This window comes from Cyprinus carpio, chromosome B19, assembly GCF_018340385.1.
Source record: "Cyprinus carpio isolate SPL01 chromosome B19, ASM1834038v1, whole genome shotgun sequence".
NCBI lineage: Eukaryota > Metazoa > Chordata > Actinopteri > Cypriniformes > Cyprinidae > Cyprinus > Cyprinus carpio.
In genome coordinates this window covers 18,575,779-18,600,015 of record NC_056615.1, presented here as the reverse complement: position 1 = coordinate 18,600,015, position 24,237 = coordinate 18,575,779, and the positions used below count along the sequence as shown (strand labels likewise).

The 24,237-nt window shown below is 37.1% G+C and overlaps 4 protein-coding genes across 7 annotated transcripts; 1 reads left to right on the top strand and 3 right to left on the bottom strand.

The window, feature by feature from the left end:
- Window positions 1-735: 735 nt before the first annotated feature.
- Window positions 736-4,239, bottom strand: LOC109066329 (thioredoxin-like protein 4A). Its single transcript, XM_042746078.1, has 4 exons — window positions 4,080-4,239; window positions 3,666-3,842; window positions 3,416-3,519; window positions 736-1,140 (listed from the first exon to the last, which is right to left on the bottom strand). Exons 2-4 carry the CDS (start codon window positions 3,816-3,818, stop codon window positions 969-971), a joined length of 429 nt encoding a protein of 142 aa, XP_042602012.1. The 5' UTR covers window positions 3,819-3,842; window positions 4,080-4,239; the 3' UTR covers window positions 736-968.
- A 1,027-nt stretch (window positions 4,240-5,266) lies between these two features.
- On the bottom strand, window positions 5,267-11,534 carry LOC109066327 (activity-dependent neuroprotector homeobox protein 2-like). Its single transcript, XM_042744970.1, has 4 exons — window positions 11,305-11,534; window positions 9,071-9,188; window positions 8,848-8,940; window positions 5,267-8,733 (listed from the first exon to the last, which is right to left on the bottom strand). The coding sequence occupies exons 2-4, from the start codon at window positions 9,176-9,178 to the stop codon at window positions 6,103-6,105; spliced, it is 2,832 nt and encodes a 943-aa protein (XP_042600904.1). The 5' UTR covers window positions 9,179-9,188; window positions 11,305-11,534; the 3' UTR covers window positions 5,267-6,102.
- A 3,774-nt stretch (window positions 11,535-15,308) lies between these two features.
- On the bottom strand, window positions 15,309-17,394 carry LOC109066325 (nuclear transport factor 2-like). 4 transcript variants are annotated; one of them, XM_019083350.2, is made up of 5 exons: window positions 17,241-17,394; window positions 16,944-17,107; window positions 16,724-16,795; window positions 16,539-16,637; window positions 15,309-15,651 (listed from the first exon to the last, which is right to left on the bottom strand). In XM_019083350.2, the coding sequence occupies exons 2-5, from the start codon at window positions 17,040-17,042 to the stop codon at window positions 15,535-15,537; spliced, it is 387 nt and encodes a 128-aa protein (XP_018938895.1). In that variant the 5' UTR covers window positions 17,043-17,107; window positions 17,241-17,394; the 3' UTR covers window positions 15,309-15,534. The 4 variants fall into 4 exon arrangements, with proteins under 4 accessions (XP_018938895.1, XP_018938898.1, XP_018938897.1 ...); XM_019083353.2 differs by having other exon boundaries at window positions 17,273-17,391; XM_019083352.2 differs by having other exon boundaries at window positions 17,251-17,341.
- Window positions 17,395-18,255: 861 nt separating this feature from the next.
- On the top strand, window positions 18,256-23,355 carry LOC109066324 (peptide-N(4)-(N-acetyl-beta-glucosaminyl)asparagine amidase). Its single transcript, XM_019083349.2, has 11 exons — window positions 18,256-18,605; window positions 18,837-18,951; window positions 19,067-19,282; window positions 19,498-19,660; window positions 20,041-20,260; window positions 20,571-20,692; window positions 20,770-21,026; window positions 21,129-21,305; window positions 21,436-21,624; window positions 22,469-22,646; window positions 22,812-23,355. Exons 1-11 carry the CDS (start codon window positions 18,505-18,507, stop codon window positions 22,985-22,987), a joined length of 1,914 nt encoding a protein of 637 aa, XP_018938894.1. The 5' UTR covers window positions 18,256-18,504; the 3' UTR covers window positions 22,988-23,355.
- Window positions 23,356-24,237: the final 882 nt, after the last annotated feature.

Sequence of the window (24,237 nt, the reverse complement as noted above, 5' to 3'; positions counted from 1 at the left end):
GACTATAATAAATAAAACCAAGCGGTATTTCTCACTATTCATATTTTTTTATTTCGAAGAAAAAATGGCCTTTGGTTGACATCAACCCAACAATTAAATATCTCCATTAAAAACGACATTTGATAGTTTATTTTCAAATTACATTTATATATTAATTAAATTTAGATATGGATCAAATTCTGCATTGGTAGAATCTGACAAGGTAAATGTATTTTGACTAGTTGTTAAGCATTCACATCAAAGTTGCTTGAACCCTAGAAGGAGTATTCTTCTTATAATCATCCCTTTAAACCACATATACTTTATGCATATTTGCTATCTGACCTCACCTGAAAACTGAAACATCAAATTAGAAAACAGTCATGAAAGAATTTAATATTGACTGTTGCCAAGGCACTGTTTTCATTATTATTAGACATTATCATCAGGTTTTTTAAAGGGGTAAAGTTCTGCAAAGAATGTTTAAACATTTTTAGACATTAAATATAACTTGACGATACTTTTTTTCTACAACGCAAATTACACACATCCATACCCAAAACAAAAAATTCTGAAGCAGTTATGTTCATTTTTGAAAACGTATGTTTTTAATAAGTAATTAGATAAGAACGTTTGGACTGTGAGTGTGTGCAGTTTACATTGTAGAACCAAACGTAAATGTATCGTCAAGTTATGTTTGTACAGTATGTTAATGGTGTCATGGTAAATTACAATTCAGAAATACAGACAGCAGAATCACAATCAACGTTTATTCATCGATTTAAATGTACAGTGACATTTTAAGAAGGACAAAATTATAAAAGACTGGTGACCATAACTGCAACGGTGTAAACACATTTAAATATAAAGTTGAAAATCCAAAACAAGGTTATTTAATAGTCCAAATGACCATATTGCTGAATGCTCAGATCTTGTCCAATATTGATGAGAAGAAATAAAATCGCAAACACTAAATAAGAGCACAGAGATCAGTATCTGTATTTGGTTGAGTAATCTTTAGGGGACACTACAAGACCTCGTCCTTTTCTCGCCCCCCTGTAGACAGTCTCAACTATGTCTATCATCTCCTGCTTGTCTTCCATGGTCCAGTTTATCTTGTTGTTGTTACCGGTGCCAAGATCAATCATGATGTGCTTGTTCCTGAGACAGATGAGTAAATGCAGAAATATGTATTAGCATAAATATGCACTGTTAAACTAGTACAACCATTAAGTAAATGTTTACATGACTAAAGGTAAATCAGAGCATGTTAATCCACAATACTAAAGAATTTGTAGAGTTCACCACTAGGTGGAGACAACTCTCCATTCTGTGCTTTTGGAGAAGAAAACAAGAGAAGTCTAGAATGTTCCACATAAAATACAAGGGGTTAAAGGAAAAAAAATCCTGAGCCTGAACTTTTTTTTCCTGGGGTGGGGCGAGGTAGCACATGCAAAGAATGCAATGACTGTGGCAACTTTAACATTTGAAAGGATACTATGGCAAAGTTATTGCTTTCTTTATTCAAACTGATTTTTTTTTCATGAACATATAGTTGACCTGAAGAATGAAAGCTGCATCGTACACTTGGAAAATTATGAGCTTTGTCACTGCTTATCGACACTAGTGGTGTTTTCAATACACTTAGCTCATGAGATGAGACAAAATACAGATACTTGGTTCACTAGAACAAGACAATATTTCAATACAATTTAAAAAAAAAAATAATTCCGTGACAAAATATCTGTCTTTTAATAAAAAAAATTACAATACTGCAGTTGTATTTAGAAACATTTTAACTAATCTAGAGCTGTAACTAATGATTATTTTAGTAATCAAGTAATCTACTGATTATGTTGAGAATGGAGTAATCTGATATATTTTAGTAACACAAACAGTCCTAAGTGAAAACCAGGCTTTAGTATGACTATTTATATATAAACTAACGCAATAATAACTAGCTCAAATAAAATATCAATACTAAGTAATTACATGATTGTATTGAACAAGACTGTTAGATATGTAATATGCCTGTACATGATATGAACATATCCAACTTAAAATTACAATATGTGTTAAAACAAATACCTGCAGAGGATGCCAAAGGCCTGGTGACGTTTCACTTTACAGCATGATTAAACAATGTTTAAATCCATTCAACTTTAATATTTGGCCACATGCAGAAACTTTTATTTTGAAATCACGATGTACAATACATGGCATATTTAGACCTAGGTTGATGTATTCTCCTGTGTTGGCAAAGGTTTATAAATGATTTATGTTACAAATCTAGTGAGATGCAGTTTTTCCAGATACAATTCAAACTCACTGCATATACAGAGTTAGAGTTTAGCCCCTTTCACACACACACAGTCTTCACTGGTAAATTACTGGTAAACTAGCATTATTAGATCATGTGTGAACAGGACCTTTTCAAAAATCCCCGGTAAATATGATCTGGCAATCATATCGTTCTTATGGAGATTACATGATTACTCCGAGCTGTTTACAAAGCTAATAATTAGCTTTATTATAATTAGCTTTTCTATGTAAATATGCGCTAGATGGACATCTTTGACCATTGTGCCTCATAGCTTTTTGTCGAGCTTCTCCTTTCATCAGGGCTGCGACTTCACAATTGGATACTATTATGCACGTCTCATGTTTATAAGACCAAAACATTCTGATTGGCTAGTAATGTCAGTTTGGTTGAGAGTGAAAGCTGCTCCTCTCATACCATTGGTAGGCAAACTCATGGACTCAAATGTTATGTAAATGTAGCATTATTTTTTCCGCAGCCAAACGCTGCACGCTGGAGATCTGGCACGGTGCCAGAGAACTTTAAAAACTGCAAAACATTATGTAAGTGCACATTTGACAACCTTTACTGACAGCAGCTGTGGCATAGTATCTGATACAACAGAAAATAATTATATAAAAAGTGAGGAACCGTTACAAAAGACTTGCCACAAGACTGATGTGATACAATCACTTACTAACCTTGTCTGTGCAAAATAACATGCAGCATTTATGTCAGTATCAAATTTCAACACATTGTTACAAGCCAGTAAACCTTTTAACATATATTCGCAAAGATAGGGAGACAAGGACTTTCTACCTACAGAAAAGTAAAAAGGGCTAAAGATATTTTCTATGGCAATTTGTATCTAGAAACAGCAACAATCGTTTAAGAATAATAAATAAACAACTAAAGCAATAACATTTAAATGTGTAGTAATATGTAGATTATTTATCTCAAAAGTCTGTGTCTCTTCCAATCAGTATATCTGGGCCGGCATGAGGGAGAGCAAATGATGGGAGAACTATCACTTGTACTGCTTTAAATAAAAGATCATATGTTGAAATGCTGACTGACTTGGCTGAATACAATGGATAAACTGACTGTCTGTAGTTATTATACTGCTTGAGGACTTACCTGAAGAAGAACATGACTGTGCAGGGATCATACAACTCGTACATCTTGTTGAAATCTGGCACTTCTGTGATGTCCACAAGATAAATGACCGCAAAATTCTTCACCTGAGGGAACACGTGATATTAGGCACATACAACAAACAAAACACACATTTATTCCCAAAGCACTGGCGTAATGACAGATCACAAAACATATTCATACACCAAATACAGGCTGATCTGAGGTGTAGGTGTACAGGATACTGAAGTACCTTTTCGGCGATGCTGTACAACACTTCATCCATCTTCATACACGTAGGGTCCCAATCGTGGCCAAATCGTATAACAATCGCACGGTCTTCCTCTGATAAAATAGCCTGGTCCACTTGCCAGCCATTGTGAAGATGAGGGAGCATGTACGACATTTTGATGGATATCCAAACACACTTCTAAAAAAATAAAGTCACATGAGGTTGTTGTCAAATTAATTTGCTTGAGAACCGCACGCATTGGGTTAATAAACGGTTCAAACGTTCTCAAATATGATGAGATACTAATTGTTTACATTACACACGGTTTCGCGTTAGCAATTAGCTCTGAATTCTAGAAAACAATAGCAGGTTTCTTCAGTGAAATATTAAAGCAATGAAAAAGATAAAAACTTAAAAAGTAAATGCAATCCTTACCTCACAATGTAAATTAAACTTGTCGTGTGGATTAAGAGAGTGTTCTTCTGAGTTTATTAGCAACGCAACGATGTGACTGCAACAATGGCGGCCAGTGGACAGTGCGTACAGATATCATTATCGCCCTCTGCTGGATTGGAGAAAGCTGCTTCGCTCTGAAGTCTACAAATCGAAATCTTTCAGTCAGATTTATAGATACTTAAATTCAGTGTTTAAATTATTAGAATGTATTCAAAGAGTCATTAGAGAATTACATGTATCAGCCTCACTTATTATTTGACCATAATCACAAATAAATATGCACAGCAAAGTATTATGGCTAAATACTTTGCTATTTTATTATAATTACCATGTACTCAGCCATTGTAAAATAATTTTAATTGAGAGAATGTGCAATGTTTATAAAAAATTTACAAATTAATTTAAACATTTAAATCTTAAATGCTTAACCTGAGAAAGCATAAAGATTACATTAAAGAACTTTAAAGAAATTGTGTCCATGGTCTTCATATTCAACATTTTAGGTGTATTAATATATTAAGGAAAGTGTATATGAAGAGTTTGTTTGCAAAAACAGATAACTCTCAAACTTTCAAAGATCATGTTTATCATTGTGCATTCAAATTAATCTCAAACTGCAGTTGGGTTATTTTGATTAGGTTAGAAGATAACTAATACAGCTAACTAACACTATAAAACCATCATAACTTAATAAAAAAACATGGTTTTTGAAATTTAAAAAAAACAGAGTTATCTGTTTTTGCAAATAAGCTCTTCATATCTTGATATATCAGAGCAGACATGTACATCAGGATTTAAGATGCAGACTTTTCTGTGTACATTTATATACATTTTAATCTAAAATTTAAAAAAAAATAATAATAATTCTACAGACATGTAAACCTTAACCGATATATTTACTAGTCAAAACATCCAGAGGGTTTTTGTAGTCATATATCTAATGACAGAATACTCTTTAAATTTAACTGGCAGCATGAAGAATGTCAACAAGCAAATGTGTTAAAATATTAAGAACATTTTAGTTCTTTAGATCTTCAGATAAGATCTATGATCACAATAATAAAGTTATATTTATTGTCCCTATTTTTGTATTGTAAATAAACATTAAATTCGAAAATGGCCACTACTACACATGAACAAACAACTGAAAGAAGTGCACTTGTGAGTATGTATATATGCTCTAATTTATTTACACAACTTTCATTTTGTAAGCTTAGATGTTGTGGTTCACTATACTGAATACTGAACAGGGGGAAATAAAACAAGAACTCAATCTATCAAGATATCCTGATGCTTACAATCATTATACAATTGAAATGAACTGCACTCAAACCAAATTCCTCCGCAAAGCTCCACACTTTAGCAAGTTTCAGCTGAGAGGATGTCACTTCGGTAAGCTGCATTCATTCAAATTACAAGAGAAAACTTTTTTGGCAAAAAATCTGATCAAAACAATAATTTGAATATACCATATTTATAAAAGTATAAGGCAAGCAAAATAGAAATTTAACAATAAATGAAATTGATTAACAGAAAGATACATGGTCTAAAACAAAATGGAAACAAGTAACTTCATAATCTTACATTCCAACAAATATATAGAGAATATGTCACAAAAAAATAGTTTATGACATTTGGCAAATATGAAAAGGATATTTCACATAAACATTTTCAACCCTATAACTATAAATGGTCTACAAACATCTAATTTGACATGAACCTTGCATGAAGTGATGCCTCAGTGAAAAGCAATGGATGTATGCTTTAAAATGGTTAATATGAAACATAACATGAATATTCAAACACACATTTATGAACAGCAGCCAAAAATCAAACACATTTTTGCTTGTTTCAATATCTCAAGTTCTACTCGGTTAACAGTTTAACACTAGTTTCGGTGAGAACGGAACATATTTTGCATTGTTTCAAGGAATATGTAGCGGTTTAGGCTCTCAGTAAAATTTGCCTTCAAGTCCTCCTTCTTCACATTACTAATGTGAAGCTACTCTTGGAGATCCTCCATCTCAGTGTCTGTCACGGTGGTCAACTTCTCCGGCTCGATCTCTGGGATGTAGAGATTATGCTTTAATTTCATCAGCTCTGCCATATTGAAGCCTAAAAGCACCACAGCCTTAGTTTTCTGAATGTTCTTCAGACATCTAGTACGCTTTGTGCTAATCTGGCAAGCAATGTCAGTTTTGTTAAGCAGCAAGCGGCTACTCAGGGCAACGATCTCCTTCTTGTGCGGGTAAGGCTGTGTATTAAAGTACTTATTGACAAACTCACGACGTTCTTCAAAGGTGGACAACTCCATTCCGGTAGGATCCAATGCTAATTGTACAGAAGGATCGATTACTACTTCAGGCGAGGGGACAATCAGACCAGCCAGCCTGTCTCGCTCGAGTTTCCTCTTCCTTGCCAACCGTTCCTCCCGCTCTTTCCTGTTCGCCTCCATTGCTTCCTTGAAGGCTATTTCCAGACGCAACTTGCTCTGCATCTCTGCTTCTGTTTCTGGTGGCTGTGTGGCAGGAACAGAGGCTTGAACTGGAGTCGGGGTTGGACCAGTGATTTGTTTTGGATGAGCTGGGTATGATACAACTGCTCGGTTTGCTCTGGGAGTAACAGCTAATCCTAAATTCAGTTTATCACTATCCTTGAGACTCTTCGGTGCACTGCGACATTTAGCCAAGTGGACAATGATGGCCTTGGTGGTGGTTTTCCCAGTGTACACACCACCACAGTAGAGGCATCGGTACGATGGGGTTTTAAGTACAGCATGCAGAGTGGGCACAATGAAATGCTTCTCTTTGAGGTGCAGTTGATAGCTTTCCTTGTTCAGAAGCTTCTCCGAGCAGAAGGGGCACTCAGTGCTGTCAGGATTGGGTGTGGGCATGTTGCATGGTGTGGACAGGTTGCCAATAGCCAGAGGATTGTTGGGCAACATCTTCACAAAAATCAGATCGAGGGAGCTTGTGACCAACGCGAGATTGAGCTCCTTCTCACCCATAATTAGTTTAGGAGCAGTGGTCCTGATGTCGAAGTAAGGGAAAAGCAGATTCCCCGAATCATCAGTATAGAGTCGGTATTCACGCCTCATGAAGTCACAGTTGCTCTTTCGGTTCACATTATGTTCCATCTGGATGTGGTCGACAAGCTGCTTGATGGAGTAGAAGAGCCCCGAACAGAACAAGCAGTTCATGCCATGAAGCAGGTGTTCAAAAACTCCCTTTTCTGAAATCAAGATCTTGCATGTCAGGCATTTCACCGTCTTGTCTGGCATCTTCTTCAAAAATGGAGCACGAGCGGCTAGACCAACCTTGGGCATTTTAGCTGCCTCTTTGTGAACTTCTGGATGGGACTCGTAGATATCAGATGGGAAGAGTTCATTACAAATAGGACATGTGATCCACTTCTTGGTTTGCTTGGGGGTATTTGGTTTGTTTTGCTGAACAGGTAGGTTGTTCTGGGATGCCGGCATGGGTGGTTTGCTGACTCCTTGGGAGTTATTTCCTTGGACTGATAGGACCTGCAAAGGTGCAAGAGTGTAGGTGGGCAAGCCGTCGACTTTGTTGCCAGTGGGGACCAAATGGCTCAGAAGTGATTGAGAGGTTATCATGGTGCCTCCAGAAGCGGGTTGATTTACGGGCAATCTTGGATTAGCAGCGAGGGACTGAGGAGCGGGTGGCCTAACAGCAGGTACATTAAGGCGAACACCTGGCGGTAAGAAAATTTGGCGGGAAACGGGTTGCAGCTGTGACTGACTAGGTAGACCTACTCTGACAGACACCTGGTTGGGAGGAATGCCGCTAGGAGCAGGAGGCACGGCAGGTCTGGTAATTTGGGTATTCTGAAAAGCCAGTGGGACTCCAGGCCTAAGTAAACCCTTAGCCTCAGCGCTTGCAAGCTGAACCAGAGCAGAAGCTTGAGTTGGGAGAAATGCCTGGCTGCTTCCTGGGCCAGCAATGACTGCAGAACCACCATTTTCCGGTCCTTTAATTCCACCAGTGGCCAGTGTAGAAGTCGCCGCTGGCTGATCTTTCATCATCAAGACAGCGGGAGTGCTTTGTGTTTTTGGTGCTAGAGCAGGGTACTGTTTCGTACTATCTGTTTCAAAAATTAGAGCTCTAATATGAACATCCAGTTCCTTGTGCTTTTCTGAGGTCAGAAGATGATACAGCAAGTGTTCGGATGTCTCAGCTGATACGTAACACTTTTTGCAGTAGAATTTCTGAGACCTGTCTCCTAGGGCCACAAGTTCCCGCTCCGATCTCTGCCCGGCATATTTATTCAACGTGGAAGTGTAGTGATAAAGAAGAACATGCTTTTTCACACTATACAAAAGAGTATCTTGTATATGGCATCTTCGGCACTGAAACGTGGTGCCGTTCACAGCCCTTGAAGGCAGCTGCGGGACAGTCGGAGTTTCTAGCTTTGTGTCCTCAACGTGGAACAATCTGAGGTGCCTGGAGACCACTCTGGGGTGGGCTATAAATGGGCAAGAAGTACATGCTGAAAGCTTGCACAGACGCTCTTCTTCATCATGGTAGCGCTGAACATGGGTTTTGTAGGCATGCCAGGATCTTGTAGAGAACTCGCATAAGGTGCAGCACAAACCTCGTGTCCGATATTCCCACTAAGGATTGAAAATGCTTGGTTAGTTGCCACAATATTCAGAGATGCTCATTATTTAAACAGCTGTTGCCCAGTAAAGCAAAACTAATTTACTAAAGTAACATTTGAAGTTCACCTTCTTTTTCCACCGTCCATCAAACCCATCAGATAAACTGGGCCAGTCTGTGGCATCAAAAACATTGTCTCCTGGGTAAAATTCCTGGAGTTCCTGATAAACAAAAAGAGAAATAACATTTCAAATGTAAAGACATTTTAAGTAAACGGCTATTTTAATACACATGGACATGGGATTTCAATTGTAGTCTATTTCATTTTTATTTATACATTGGAAAACATACCTGGCCCAAATTAAGACATTCTTCAAGTCCAAATTCTCCAAGAATGTTTTTCACTTTTCGTCTTGTTCTGCGGATCTTCTCCAATCCTCTGACTGGAAACTGGTACATGGTCCTACACCTAAAAGAGAATCACTTTGGTTTCCATTTGGATGATGTCATTATTTTGTGATTTTTACTTTGATTTATTTACCAGCCTTGAAATTATATATATGCAAGACTTGAATTAATGTTCAGTGGCATATTTAGGTGTATGTCACACAACACTTTTAACAAATCACTTTTAACTTAGACACACAGATTTAAAAAAAAATGTAATTAAAAAAAAAACTGAATTGTTTGCTGAACAGAAAACACAAAATTCAATATGAACAAAGCCATTCCATTCAAATATGTTTTAACTGTTTGGTAAAAATTATTGCTAGAGACAATTATGTAGTCTCTGGATATTGGTAGGGACATGTCCCTAGTGCCCATACTAAATTCCAAACCATTGCAGCTTTCCACTCTCAGTTTTTGTAGGAACTCTTAGGGTATCATGTTGACACCCAAATCATTACCATGGAAACCAACAGAGATGTACCAGATACCGAATACAGTGTCCGAGCAATTGATCCAAATACATTCCTTTTTAAGTAGCAGTCTGGTCATTTAATTCAGATTTGAATGAACAAATCAAAAGAGTGAGCACCCGTGAACATAGCATAAAACACTTGTTATTAAATCTTAAGTAAATAAAATTTAGAGCTAAACGCCTGCATAAACCCTTAGAGTAACCCAAAACAACAGTCCAAGAAATGGGAATATTTCTTTATATAAACTCAAGACAAACATTACAGTGCAGTCACTAATCTCTTACATTAGTGTACATTATTACATTTTGTTTGTGACTGCATTCATTTATATACATGCACATATAAATTTTTCCAAGTTTCCAGAGTTTTAACAATGTCTATTTCTATGCTACAAAATGCAACTATAATTATTAACAAACTAACAGTGTCAGTGAATTATATAGTATATTAGTATATGAAACCCTAAATATCTAGTTGTGGTAACAAACAAACAAAAAAAACAATGTTCCTAATTCTGGCAGTTTAATATACATTTGAATTTCATGAAAATATGTCTATCACATTTGAGCCCAAAAATAACTCATTTTTAGTGACATTTCTGAGTTACACATGTTCTCCCTCTCACGTGTGTGTATGTGTGTGTGCGTGTGTGAGAGAGAGAGAGAGAGAGAGAGAGAGAGAGAGAGAGAGAGAATTTCCTATTATTTCTATGCATACTTTATTCAACTTAGTATTTTAATTATTTGTTCTCACTCTGAAAAAAAATATGAATCTTGTCTGTTTTATCAAAAATAAAATATCAAAGGAAGATTGTCACTTTTGACCCGATTAATTTCTGACCCAGGATGGTTATCACATCTCCATTACTCAATTATTCAAATTATATATAAAAATTTGGCATTAATAAAAAATTGGGGGAGAATCTGTCATAAAAAAGTGCAAAAGAACATTAACAGTCCTTCATTTTCTTTAGGTAAAATGTATTTTATTTTGTGTGAAAGGGGTTATAATGTTCTTAATGGGTCATAGGTGCTTCACATCGTGCAGTGATTACGATAACACCACAATCTGATGATTTCAGTACTACAGCAAATTATACATCTCACTCATGGAGAACTCCCTCGTGTAACTCGGTATTCGCCAATGTTGGAAACAGACATGCTGTATTTGCATGCTAAATGTACAAATATTGTGAACAAAAGACAAAATGTCACACCTTAGTCCTGCATCAGACAAATGCAACGCTTTCTGACTGCACAAATGTACATAATCAAAGCTTGTGAGCGATTAAATGCATGTCTAATTCAAGCTGTAATTATTTATTAATTGCAAGCATCAACTGCGATCGCTGACCAAACATATCCACACCCGCCAAAACACACGAAATGTTCGAAACAATAGTCTAACGTAACTCTATACTAGCCAAATATAACGTAACCAGCGCCCCACCTCAATAAGAATTCGAAAAGAATGATTTCAAATCGCAAAACAAGTGATTCTATCCAAGAACGCGCGATTCTAAATAGCGCAGTGATGTCATAAAGTACCCTCTTCGCAGCTCTCGGCTAATGAGCTTCTTTCCACTTCCTGATCATACCGAACCCGCAACAACTGAACGCAAAAGCTAATGTGCCCACTGCTATCTAATTGTGAGGACATTACCTTTTTTCAGCGCCACACCGACTCGGGGATTTAGCTACTTTCACCAATCCGCGTGCTTGCCAAAACCGATGAGAGAAGATGTGAAAGCGGTGTAGGATGTTGAAACAATAACTCTGCGCTCTCAACTATGGAAACCAGCAATAAAGAGTATTTATTAATATTTGCAAGTAGGACTCATTTATTGTGCTTGCCGTTTAGAGTCGAGAAAATGGCGCATTGAACAACTGGGAAGTGACGTCAGGGCATAATTATCATACTGCATGCTTGGCCAATCGCATTTAAGTTCGCTTGAAATTGAAAAACTTTCTTATATATCACCCCTGCTGGTTTTCAGTGGTAATCACGTGGGGTGGTATGTTTAACTTTTAAGCTGAACCTAGTATTGTGGTGGTTATAGTTTCATTCTTTCAGATATTCATCATAATGAGGTATTTTCTTAGATGTGGTCTGGTCACGAGGGGGCGCAATACTTGTAACTCACAGGCATAGCCACTAGATGGCACCTTGAACAGTCAGCTGGTTGCTGAGCAACAACACATGATGGGAGGGGTCTTGTTGCTGAAGTCATATCACACCACTAGTCTTCATCCAATGAGTAACAAGTAATTTACACTAGCAAAGGCATATGAAAAACGGGTTATAGCTACTTGCAGTGACGGTGCATGTAATTTTTTAGAAATTCACTTGTGTTTTATTGTTTTGACAAAAAGTTACCTTACAAAAAAACATGTGAAGCGGTTTTTTGTTTTATTGAATGTTTAATAACAACAATTTTGTTCGCTTTTTTTAAATTTAAAATTATGAGACAATCCAATGTAAATATTTTTATAAATAATGCAAATTTCAGCAATTATGGGATTTTTTGTTTGTTTGTTCAATGACCCGAAATTGTTTCAAATGATGATTGCGTTCATCGTAACATGCGTTGTTCGTTTCATAACGATGTTGCACCTTTTTATTATATTCGCTCAAAAATTGGTTTTTATATCAGAGATTTTGTGTGCAGTTATCTAAGGGTTGTCAGGCCATGGGTGATGAAAAGTGGTTTTCTTAGAAAATCTTGAGGATTTTTTTGTATCCTAGTAGCTACAATAGTGCTAACCTTGTGCGATTTTATGTTATACGCGATACAATTGTCATATTTAGTGTTATAGAAAGTTAACTAATGTTGCTTGAAGAACGAATACTTATATTTTTCTTAGTAGATTAAATTATGGAGGCAAATTTTCATTAAAATGTTAAGCAAATTCAAAAGTCATTCTTCCGCTACAACATATAGTCCATAAATAAAATGGCGTAGCCACACTACACGTGCTTCATTCACTTTTACTAATATGACTGAGCGTGAGAAACGCATGTGAAGAATTTTCGTATTTTGTTGCGTTTCAAAATACAGTTCTGCAAAACAACATTTGACAAACTGACCACTTAACTCAAAAAAACACCCTCTATGGGTGCTGTGCTATACACAGCAGCTAGGTGAAAAGAAACTTTGTAGTGTGTTTACAGTGGGGAAGATATTTATTTGATGCCCTGCTGATTTTCTGAAGTTTGGCCACTTCCAAAGAAATGAAGGGTCTGTCATTTTTATGGTAGGTTTATTTTAACGTATAGAAACAGAATGTCAACCAAAAAATACAGAAAAAAAAAACATTATATAAAGGTTAGAAATTGATTCGCATTTCGGTGAGTGAAATAAGTATTTGATTCCCTAGCAAAACATGACTTAGTACTTGTTGCAGAAACCCTTTTTGGCAAGCACAGAGGTATGACGTTTTTTGTAGTTAGTCACCAGGTTTGCACACATCTCAGGAGGAATATTGATCCACTTCTCTTTACAGATCCTCTCTAAATCTTTAAGGTTTCTTGGCTGTCGTTTGGCAACCTGAAGTGTCAGCTCCCTCCACAGATTTTCTATAGGATTGAGGTCTGGAGACTGGCTAGGCTACTCCATGACCTTAATGTGCTTCTTCTTGAGCCACTCCTTTGATGCCTTGGCAGTATGTTTTGGGTCATTGTCATGCTGGAAGACTCATCTTCAGTGTTCTGGCTGAGGGAAGGAGGTTCTCGTCCAAGATTTTACAGTACATGGCCCCGTCCATTTGCCCCTCAAAGCGGTGAAGTCGTCTTGTACCCTTCGCACAAAAACAGTGCCAAAGCATAATGTTTCCACCTCCGTGCTTGACTGTAGGGATGGTGTTCTTGGGGTCATAGTCAGCATTTCTCTCCTTCCAAACACAGTGAGTCGAGTTAATGCCAAAGAGCTCAATTTTGGTCTCATCTGACCACAGCACTTTCTCCCAAGCATACTCTGAATCATTTTGATGCTCATTGGCAAATTTTAAACAGGCCTGTACATGTGCCTTCTTAAGCAGTGGGACTTTGCGGGCGCTGCAGGATTTTAGTCCTTTGCGGCGTAGTGTGTTGCCAATGTTTTTCTTGGTGACTGTGGTCCCAACTGCATTTAAGATCATTAACAAGCTCCTCCCGTATAATTCGGGGCTGATCCCTCACCTTTCTCATTGTCACCCTTACCCCACGATGCAAGATCTTGCACAGAGCTCCAGACTGAGGCCGACTGACGGTTGTTTTGTATTTCTTCCATTTCCAAATAATCACAACAACCGTTGTCTCCTTCTCACCAAGCTTTTTGCTGATGGTCTTATAGCCCATTTAAGCCTTGTGCAGATCTACAATCTTGTCTCTGACATCTTTGACAACTCTTTGGTCTTGCCCATGATGGTGGAAGAGGTTGAAATGGAAGATACAGATTGTGTGGACAAGTGTCTTATACACCTAACAAGCTGACATTAAGCCTTCTACACACTGCACGATTTTAGCAATCCTATAAGATCATTGCTGGTCACAAGGATCTAATAAACTTGGGTACGACATGCATGTAGACTGTACGATGATGACACCTATTGACTCGTAGGCTAGGATGAACGTTTCCATAGAAGAATAAAACGTCATTAGCATGCACTAGTGGTAAACAAAAAGAGCATAATGAATCACACTTTGACAATTATAGTTTTTTTTTTTTGTGTTGTAAAAGTGTGGGAGGAGAGAGTGTGGGAGATATGAGATTTTGGGGAGTAGTTTTATGTTTTAGCGCCATGTCGCATTTTTACTGGTTGGTCAGTAAATATGGGTCTTAACTGCAAACACACCGTGCGATGAATATTCTGAATTTCTGACACTGCTAGAAAATTGTCGTAGGCTATCTTTGGTCGCAAGACTGTGACAACGGCCATCGGGCTTTAGGAGTAACTTCTTAAAGTGACAGGACTAATCTGTGTTCCACATGGGCATACAACCAATCTGTGGGAGCCAGAATTCTTGCTGGTTGGTAGGGGATCACATACTTATTTCGTACTGAAATGCAAATCAATTTCTAACCTTTATATAATGCGTTTTTTCTGGATTTTTTTTTTGGTTGATTCTGTTTATCCATTAAAATAAACCTACCATAAAAATGACAGACCCTTCATCTCTTTGTAAGTGGGCAAGCTTACAAAATCAGCAGGGGATCAAATAAATATTTTCCCCACTGTATCTTGTACTGTATTTGAAATTGTTGGTTTTGAGACGGTTGTATTTAAAATGTTTCCACGGACACTGCATTTTGTTTAGTCCTCTGGCAGACAATGCAGAAATGACAATAAAGCACTTCTCTTGACTATACTGTATTGATTGACCAATCAGCCCCCATTATCAGAACTATTTAATTAACATATATTTTTGTCTGCAGTGGAAGTAATGTTTTTGAATGAACAAAAACAAAAATGACCCTCTGAGGTAAATACAGTCATGTCTGTACAAACTAATTGGGGCATCTGACACCAGTGTTTTTCTTTCCCCAATGCCATTTTTTAATAGTACTCATACTTTTATCATGGACTTGATTGTTTCACTAATGTAAAATATGGTTTTATTATTTAGATAAAATCATAAATCAGTAACAAAGACATTTTACCAAAGAATGAAGCATAGGAAGTCAAAGAGGGGTTGTACCAACATGAGATTTATTATCAAACTCAAGTTACTTTCAAACATGAAAATATGATTGATTATTATAATCAGTTGTTTTTAACATGTCTTTTTCTTATCTGGAGATGATCATGAATCTTCAAGATCCTTGGCAAAATAGGACGAAATCAGTTTGGAGTATGAAATGGGGAAACCATACTCCAGATACAAAAGTTGCATGGATTGGAAATACTATACATACTATGCTCCAAAGTTATGGAGAGCTAATCGGAACATGTCATTGGTACAGACCCATTTGTTATCTACATTCTTCAGCAAGAAGACTTGCTGAAAGCCCATAACTTGGTCCTGATCAGCCTGTAAAAATATACAAAAACAATATTAATGTTTGTGATATTTTACAGTCATAATAAAATGAGTAGCTCACCCGAACATAACAATTTGCTAAAAATTTACTCAAAAGATGTAGATGATTTTGTTTATTCATCAGAACAGATTTGCAGAATTGTAACATTACATCACTTGCTCACCAATGGATCTACAGCAGTGAATGGGTGCCGTCAGTATGAGAATAATTCTTTTGTCAATCAATTTATGTCTGAGAAATTTTAACTTGAAAATGTTGCTACTGGCCAAAAATACCAGTCCATAAACAATAATAGCATTTCCTCTAGTGAAAAAGTCCATCCCCTGTTGTCCTCTCACATCAAAACTCACTAACATATTTGTTTAGAACAATTTTGGACTGTTTTGTACTTGTAAACAGTGCTTGATCTGTACATAATTTAAGGCAATTTATTCACTGGAGAAAGCAATATAGTGGATAGAGGACTATTTTTCTTCATTAAGTGTCTTAATAATGGAATTGTTCCTTACAAACACACAGCTTTTTACTTCACAGGACATTAATTGATGGACTGGAGTGGTGTGGATTAATGTAATGTTTTTATCAGCTGTTTGGACTCTCATTCTGACGGCACCCATTCACTGCAGAGATTCCAATGGTGAGCAAGTAATGTCATGCTAAATTTCTCCAAATCTGTTCCGATGAAGAAACAAACGCGGATGGTCTGAGGGTGAGTACATTTCAAGAGATTTTCATTTTTGAATGAACTATTCCTTTAAGACATATAACAGCACAGGTATAATTTTCTTTGAACAAAAATGCATAAATCAACTATTTAAATCCAAATGTCAGACAGCTGTCTGATGAAACGGAGCTGTTTTAATAAATGCAGTCTTACTTTGAGCTGGCCCATGACCATACTCATGACACAGCTGTCTGGAGTGGGGTGGTGGTCCTGAGCGGTGATGCTGTGCTGAATGCTCTGAAAGGGAAGGCTCTGCAAACAGGCACATTCTGTTAGATGTATTTAGGAAGACAATGTGTATATGACAGCAATGACAGGTGTAAAATAAGCTAATTTACACTTAATTTGGTCATGATTGCATTTTTCCCTTGAAATCCCTCTCCTTCCCATGTCAAACAGGAAGCGTCAGTCTAGAGGAGAAAAAGGTAATATCGTAATCAGATATACAGGGGTGCTAAAATCAATAAACACAATAATCTACAGCTAAAACACAACACAGGCAGATCAAAACACCCACGCGTTCACTGACAGTCGTTTTACTCGCAAGAATCCACTCACATACAGGTCGGAGAGCTTCACGCGGTCTGTATCAAACTGCTGATAATAGTGTTGCACGAATCCACTGCCGATTTGCTCCCACATCGGTTTTTCTGCCATTGTTTTTCGCCGTATGAAAGATCCTGTGCAAGTTTGAAAAGACAAATTTCCACGTGTAGCCGAGTCTGCAAACAAACGCTGGAAATTAACAGTTTGATCACAAAGTTAAACGAACGTGTACGACTGTATCATTAAATACGTATTCTGGATAATGTCGTGTTTAAATATTCATGCTGTAAATATTACTTTGAAACTTACAAGTAACCACCTCTATGTGATGGCAACGCTACCTGGGCAGAGTAACTTCGCGCCTTATTGGCCGGAACAAGAAGCAGCGCTGACAGGGTTACCGGCAGATCTGAGATCAGCTTTCAGGAGAGTAGGCGAAACAGATTCCGATGCTAGGAAACTGGACGATTGTTTTTTTTTTTTTTTTTTTTTGGCCATAAATGAATGCACAATCGATGCTTGCCAAGATTTTTTTTTCATACAATTGTGAAGATAAACAGACAAACGACTAATATTAATTCACAATAAAAAGAATATGACTTTACAGTTTGATGAAGTATAAATAATTTTAAGTCATGCAAACAAAAAGTATATAAATAAAAACCGATTAAATATTTCACTTCATTTCATAATATAAAATTAATAATATAATAGACAACAATTGGATTTACACATTAAATGTAGTTTTTTCGAACTCATTTTTTGAAACCTTAAACAATATTGGAGCATGAATGTATACCAAAACAAACAAACAAACAAACAAACAAACAAACAGTGCGTGTCATTATTATTAAATGTTCTATTCATTATTGTACATATCCATTAATGTCTGTTCGATAATTCTTTTGCTCATACACATCTGTATAGCAGCGTATTTTATTTGCACAAACACAGTATTTTATTTGCGCAGTTAAGTGTTAGATTTTACTGTGCATTTCATTTTTATTCTCTCTCTATTTGTTTTGTATTTATTCACTATATCAATATTTTATATATTTTTTAAAACATTTTCTTTTAGAGACATTTATTATACAAGTTTGATAATTATTGTATTATATATTATATTTCTATCACGTGAAATATACGCCTTATCTTGTGTTTTGATGTCAAACACATTGTAACAACAGTAAATTAATACAACTGTTATAAAATAGCAGCCGCATAAACATTTGGGTTGATGTGATCGGCAGGGACTTTTAAAAGACTTTTATCATGCCGTCATTTCGAAAGTCGCTTGTTTAGGGCTCTGGGATCGCCTGTCCATCTATGATGTCATGCAGACGGCTCAGCTGTGTCAAAACATTTTTCTAAAATATGTTTAAAGTCATTTGCATATTTTACAGTTATATTAAAAATTATACAAGAAATGAACATAACATGACAATATATCTTCCTGGAATATATGTACCAGGCACAGAACGGACAGCTATGAATTCGTAACTTTGAGCAGAAGTAGGTTACGTGTTGTCTCACGGATGTAGCGTTATTTGCTGTAGAAGTTAAATGTATAATCATGTCTGGGTCTCAAGGAGTCGCGGCTTTGAGTGAAAATCCTACAGAAGTGTTTTTGGATGTTTCTAAATTGCTCATTACCTACGCGGACAATATTCTTAGGTAAGTGAATTGTTCCGGAAACATTCAAAGTGCCGGTGGAATGTTGTTACGCCTGATGATTGGAAAGATATACTGTCCATCAGACAGCAGACTGTACAACCATCTTGTTTTCTGCATTCATTTTTCTACATTAATAATATTATACGCCATTTCTACGATACATGTTATTTCTATAGCATTAGCATTATTTAATTTTCTAGTTTGATCTTGTGTATGTATGTTTTTTTGTAGAAACCCAAATGAAGATAAATACAGATCAATCCGTATCGGAAATCCAACATTCTCCACCAAGCTTCTACCTGTGAAAGGAGCCGTTGAGTGTCTCTTTGAGATGGGATTTGAGGAGGTTGGTGCCCTGCATACTACCATGTGTACACACACACATATATAGATAGATATACCTTTATGGCTTAAAAACATCATAACATGTCAGATTTGCTTTTTTTATGTGTCCACGTTAGGCTGAAACCCACCTGGTGTTTCCAAAGTCTGCGTCTGTGGAGAGACTGAGGCAGGTGCGGGAGACAATTGCAGCTGAAAGGGACCAGAGACTTGGTGCCACTAAAGCTGCATCCAGCCAACAGAGTGCTAGAGTTCCTTCAAGTCCTCCTCCACCAGCACTGCCCTCCGCTTCTGCCGCCGTCCCTACACCTGCACCAGCTGCTCTGCCATTCACCGTGAGCCTCTTTTTTTCTTCCTTATTCTCAGTCCTATTTCGGTTTCCCTCTGTCTCTTTTTCATGTTCTTTTAAGGATGATATCATAAATTTAAATTAGTGTTTTTCGCAAGACCAGTTAAAACAGTTTAAATTAGTAATGTGTAAAATAAATTGTTTGGTACTAGCATTTTTATACTTTTTTCTCCTTTCTCTTTTTGTTTTCTGGTATATTAGTCGAGCAGCGTGACATTTCTTAAGACTCTGCAGTCAAACTTCCAGCACGTGTTGATATACGAGAGCCCTGAGTTGCAGCAGAAGGCTCTGAACTGCACACCTCATGAACTGCTCAGATCCAGAGCTGAAGAACGCTTGAAACAAGCCAAGGATGTGGAACCAGGTTAGCAAGATCAATCATCAGTTTTATAGTTTAATATAAGTACATTTTGATATTCTTTAGAATATAATTTTAAGAAAATAAAAAAATTAACAATTTTAAATGTATGGTTTATTTATCAAGGAGGCATTAAATTGATCAAAAGTGACAGAAAAAACATTTAAAGTGTTACAAAAGTTTAAAAAATATATTAATTAGCACACCTGTTTTCAACATTAATAATAATAATAAGGATTATGTGACACTGAAAACTGGAGTAATGACTGCTGAATTCCTTTCCCTCGTTTAAAAGTTTTTTTACAAAGACATTTTGAAAAATATGTTTAAAGTTAGATGAAATGAAGACTCCAGACTCATGTTTGTGTGTTGTGTTTCGCTCTCAGCATGTAATCTAGGTGAGGAAGACATGTTAGTTCTAGAGCTGTTGCAGTGGTTCAAAGGGGACTTCTTTTCTTGGGTGGACAATCTTCCATGTAGCCGATGTGGAGGTGCAACCCAGCCTTCCGGGTCCCTCCCCCCCTCAGATGATGAACTACGCTGGGATGCAGGCCGTGTAGAAAACCACTATTGTCACACCTGCCAGCTCTCTACTAGATTCCCAAGGTACAGTACATCAGCTTTTTCATCACTATCAGCAAGTTGCACTGTTAATGTAATACATATTTTGAAGGTTCATTAACTTGTATGGAAATGTATACGATTTTATTCTGTATTCCCCCTGTTGAATGAATAAATAGGCACAAGTAGTTCATCCAAAAATGTTGTCATCATTTACGCACCTTTATGTCATTATGTATGACTTTCTTTCTCGTTCCTGTATCCAGTTTCGGACAATAATACCATAATGTAACATGTCTGTGAAAGAGCAATGTTATTCATGTCAGATACAAATGGACTTTTTTCTCTTTCCCAGGTACAATCACCCAGAGAAGCTTCTGGAGACCAGAAGAGGGCGTTGTGGGGAATGGGCCAACTGTTTCACGCTGCTCTGCCGAGCTTTGGGCCTTGAGGCCAGATACATCTGGGACAGCACAGGTACAACTCTTACAGCATTACTGTACCACAATGATATCATCTGTGAATAGAAACACTCAGTTTGGTCCTGCTTTTAGATCACGTGTGGACGGAGGTGTATTCTCAGTCGCAGCGTCGCTGGCTACACTGTGACCCTTGTGAAAACACCTGCGATAAACCCCTCCTGTATGAAGTCGGCTGGGGGAAGAAACTCGCCTACATCCTGGCATTCTCTAAGGACCAGGTTGTGGATGTGACATGGAGGTACTCCTGTAAACACCCGGAGGTCCTTTCCAGACGCACACAGATTCAGGAGACATGGCTGCTGCATAAGCTTAACGGTCTCAACGCTACGGTACACTTCTCATTTTCATGTACTCATCCAAAGTGCAGCTCCCAGTTTCATTATTGCCTCAAACAAATGAATCTGACTGTCATTACCGCTTCATACCTGTAGAGGCAGCAGTCTCTAGGAGCAGAGAGGAAGCAGCAGCTGTTGCAAAGACTGCTGGTGGAGCTGGTAGAGTTCATTTCTCCAAAGACTCCTACATCTGGAGAGCTGGGAGGTCGCATCTCAGGATCTCTGGCTTGGAGGGTGGCTCGAGGGGAGTCTGGGGCAAGTGACACTAAAGGGGTGAGATGCTTGCTTATATAACTCATTTTTACTGATTATGCCATTGGAGTGAGATATATACATAATCAGTAAAAATTATTTTAGTTTATGTGTGTGTATTAACTTACCTTTTATGAATGTTTTCTCCCAGGATGGACAGGAATGTGTCTTCATTCCTTCAGAATCTGAAAAGCAAAACAAGTTGTTCCACATTTGCTATAATGTGTCCAAAAACTGTTACTTCAGACTGAGCAATGGCCAAGAGACTATCCCAGGATGGCAGAGAGGTGCTTGGAGGACAGAAAATATGTTCAGGAAAGAAGAGAATGACTGGCAGATGGTTTGTTTCTTTTAGCTGTTTATTTTTTGAAGAAAATAACTTTCCTTATACAACCAATATTAGTGATAAATTTAATTTAGTCTAATTCTACGTATTTTTTTTTATTAATGGTATATTTAATGCTAATGTTTATTTCTTTTCTATTTTATTTTCTATTTTAATTAATTATAATCTTATAATACTGTTCAGTCTGGTAGCATCATTTGTTTAGTTATATATTTTGTTTTCTATAGATTCCTAATGCGTTTTTAATTTTCTCACTTTGGCGGAGTAAAATAGATTTATTATCCCCTACTGTTCAAAAGTTGTTGGGGTTGTTAACATTTTTTAATGATTTGAAAGAAATTTCTTATGCTCACCAAGACTGCATTTAATTGATCAACAATACAGTAAAAACAGTGATATTGTGAAATTATCACAGTTATTACTATTTTTAAATATTATGTTGCATAGCTGAGTTTTCAGCAGTCATTACTTGTCTTGCTTAATATTTTTGTAGAAACCATGATACGTTTTTTTCAGGATTCTTTAATGAATAGAACGCTCAAAGGAACATTATTTATTGGAAATAGAAATTTTGCAACATTATAAATGTCTTTACTATCACTTTTAACTTATAATGAAAGTAATCTGTCTTTGCTTAATAAAAGTATTAAAATTTTACTGACCCTAAAGTTTTGAATGGCTGTGTATAGGCCATTAAATGAAAGTCATTATCGACCAATCGTACCAGCATCGATGCATTTCTACTTGTAGGCCTTTCTACCATATTAGCCATTGTCCTCTTAAACGTATTTATTAGAGTTTAAATGCAGTACTTACAGCGCTGGTTCTGTGATTGTAGGTGTATTTGGCACGAACAGAGGGCTCTTCCTTTGGGAGGATAAGCTGGAAATTGAACTGCGCTCCAGTAGGAATGAAGATTAAGTCCGCTTCGGTCCGAGCCTTCAGCCAGACCTTCCATTCAGGCAGCGTGCGTTGGAGTTTCCGCTCCGCCGAGACCACCGTAGAGTTCCCTGGAGGTATGAGTCTCACTGTTTGATACATCAGCTCTGTGCTTTGTGTATCAGGTTGAATCACTGCTCTCTGTGCTTCAAGAGCTCATTTCTGAAATGGGTTTTTAAATGTAACATGATTGCCAGTAATTAAGCTCGATTATAATATGAGTAATCGGTTTGTTTTCACAGATGGTGAACTGCACTCCTCTTCAAGTCTGTCCGGAGGCAAAGAGCTGATTGTGGAGGCGGAGCTCACAGGAGGAGAGGGTGAGGTGTCATGGCAACACGCTCAGCTCTTCAGACAGAGTTTAAAAGACACGGAGAAAGTTTTATTTGAAATCTTGGTTGAAATGGAAGAGTCTTGATGAGAGATTAGCATGTATACATCTCTTGTGAAATACTGAGGAAATGTTTCATCAAAAGTACATTTTTACTTTCCTTTAAAACCCCAGCATTGTCTCATCTGCATGTCTTCTTACTGTATGCAATTTTATTAATTTTCTCTGTTATTTGATTCCACTAGCCAGAAATATTTGACTGTAAATTACTCGTCAAATTCTTGTCATGTCAAATAAATGTTATTTTAGATGTGACTAAACTTGGAAATGTAATATCTGGCATTTTATTGTTGCGTTTTAGGCATCATTTTAAAACTGACTGTACATCATCCTTTCCTGTTCATAAGTGTAATGATATGACCTGTTAGCCAGACATTAAATTATTTAGGTCTTCAGTTGTGCTTAAACTTTTTACTACGTTACAGTTGGACTACTTAAGGGAACGGTTAACCCAAAAATTAAATATTCTAAAAATGTACTCACCCTTTGGCATCCAAGATGTAGATGAGTTTGTTTCTTCTTCGGAACAAATTTGGAGTAATTTAGCATTACACCACTTGCTCACCAGTGAATACTCTGCGGTGAATGGGTGCCGTCAGAATGAGAGTCCAAACAGCTGATTAAGCATCACAATAATCCACACGACTCCAGTCCATCAATTGACGTTTTAAGAAAAGTTGCATTTGTAAGAAACAAATCCACCGCTGTTTCTGGCCAAAATGCCAGATCAAGTGGTGAGCAAGTGATACAATGCTAAACTTCTCCAAATCTGTCCTGAGGAAAATACTCATCTACATCTTGGATGGCCTGAGGGCGAGCACATTTTAATTTCTAGATGAACTATGCATTACATAAAACATACGGTTGTCTATTCATTTAATATACTCTAGAAGCACAGTTTGTGATAAGTAAACCCACTGTAATGAAAAATCTGTTTTCTCAAACAATTATAAATAATGCAATAACAACATGCAAAAAGAATAACACTCTTCGGTAATGAAAATAGCAGGTTCAATGCACAGACTGACAGCTGGACAAGCGGAGTGATGTTACACTTAATATTATTCTTGGAATGCTGCTCCATTAATCAGATTAAAGGACCAGAACTAACTGTTGTATAAGAAACAGATAACATACAGTCAGTCAGTCATTAGCTCGGTCAGGACCCACACGTGAAACAGGCGGCTAATTGACAAATACATAAACAACGGCAATACTGCTTTGAAATAATTTTATTTTCTTGTGAAGATCGCGAAGAGAACACAAGCACAGCTATG

Excerpts from the sequence above, each read along its gene's own strand:
- LOC109066329 (XM_042746078.1), bottom strand. The coding sequence starts at position 3,818 with ATGTCGTACATGCTCCCTCATCTTCACAATGGCTGGCAAGTGGACCAG. Across the intron at positions 3,520-3,665 it reads TGTACAGCATCGCCGAAAAG|GTGAAGAATTTTGCGGTCAT; the intron begins GTACTTCAGTAT and ends GTGTTCCCTCAG. Across the intron at positions 1,141-3,415 it reads ACAGTCATGTTCTTCTTCAG|GAACAAGCACATCATGATTG; the intron begins GTAAGTCCTCAA and ends CATCTGTCTCAG.
- LOC109066327 (XM_042744970.1), bottom strand. The coding sequence starts at position 9,178 with ATGTACCAGTTTCCAGTCAGAGGATTGGAGAAGATCCGCAGAACAAGA. Across the intron at positions 8,941-9,070 it reads AATGTCTTAATTTGGGCCAG|GAACTCCAGGAATTTTACCC; the intron begins GTATGTTTTCCA and ends TTTGTTTATCAG. Across the intron at positions 8,734-8,847 it reads ATGGACGGTGGAAAAAGAAG|TGGGAATATCGGACACGAGG; the intron begins GTGAACTTCAAA and ends TTCAATCCTTAG.
- LOC109066325 (XM_019083350.2), bottom strand. The coding sequence starts at position 17,042 with ATGGCAGAAAAACCGATGTGGGAGCAAATCGGCAGTGGATTCGTGCAA. Across the intron at positions 16,796-16,943 it reads TGAAGCTCTCCGACCTGTAT|ACTGACGCTTCCTGTTTGAC; the intron begins GTGAGTGGATTC and ends TTTCTCCTCTAG. Across the intron at positions 15,652-16,538 it reads TGGTCATGGGCCAGCTCAAA|GCTGATCAGGACCAAGTTAT; the intron begins GTAAGACTGCAT and ends ATATTTTTACAG.
- LOC109066324 (XM_019083349.2), top strand. The coding sequence starts at position 18,505 with ATGTCTGGGTCTCAAGGAGTCGCGGCTTTGAGTGAAAATCCTACAGAA. Across the intron at positions 19,283-19,497 it reads CAGCTGCTCTGCCATTCACC|TCGAGCAGCGTGACATTTCT; the intron begins GTGAGCCTCTTT and ends CTGGTATATTAG. Across the intron at positions 22,647-22,811 it reads CACCGTAGAGTTCCCTGGAG|ATGGTGAACTGCACTCCTCT; the intron begins GTATGAGTCTCA and ends TTGTTTTCACAG.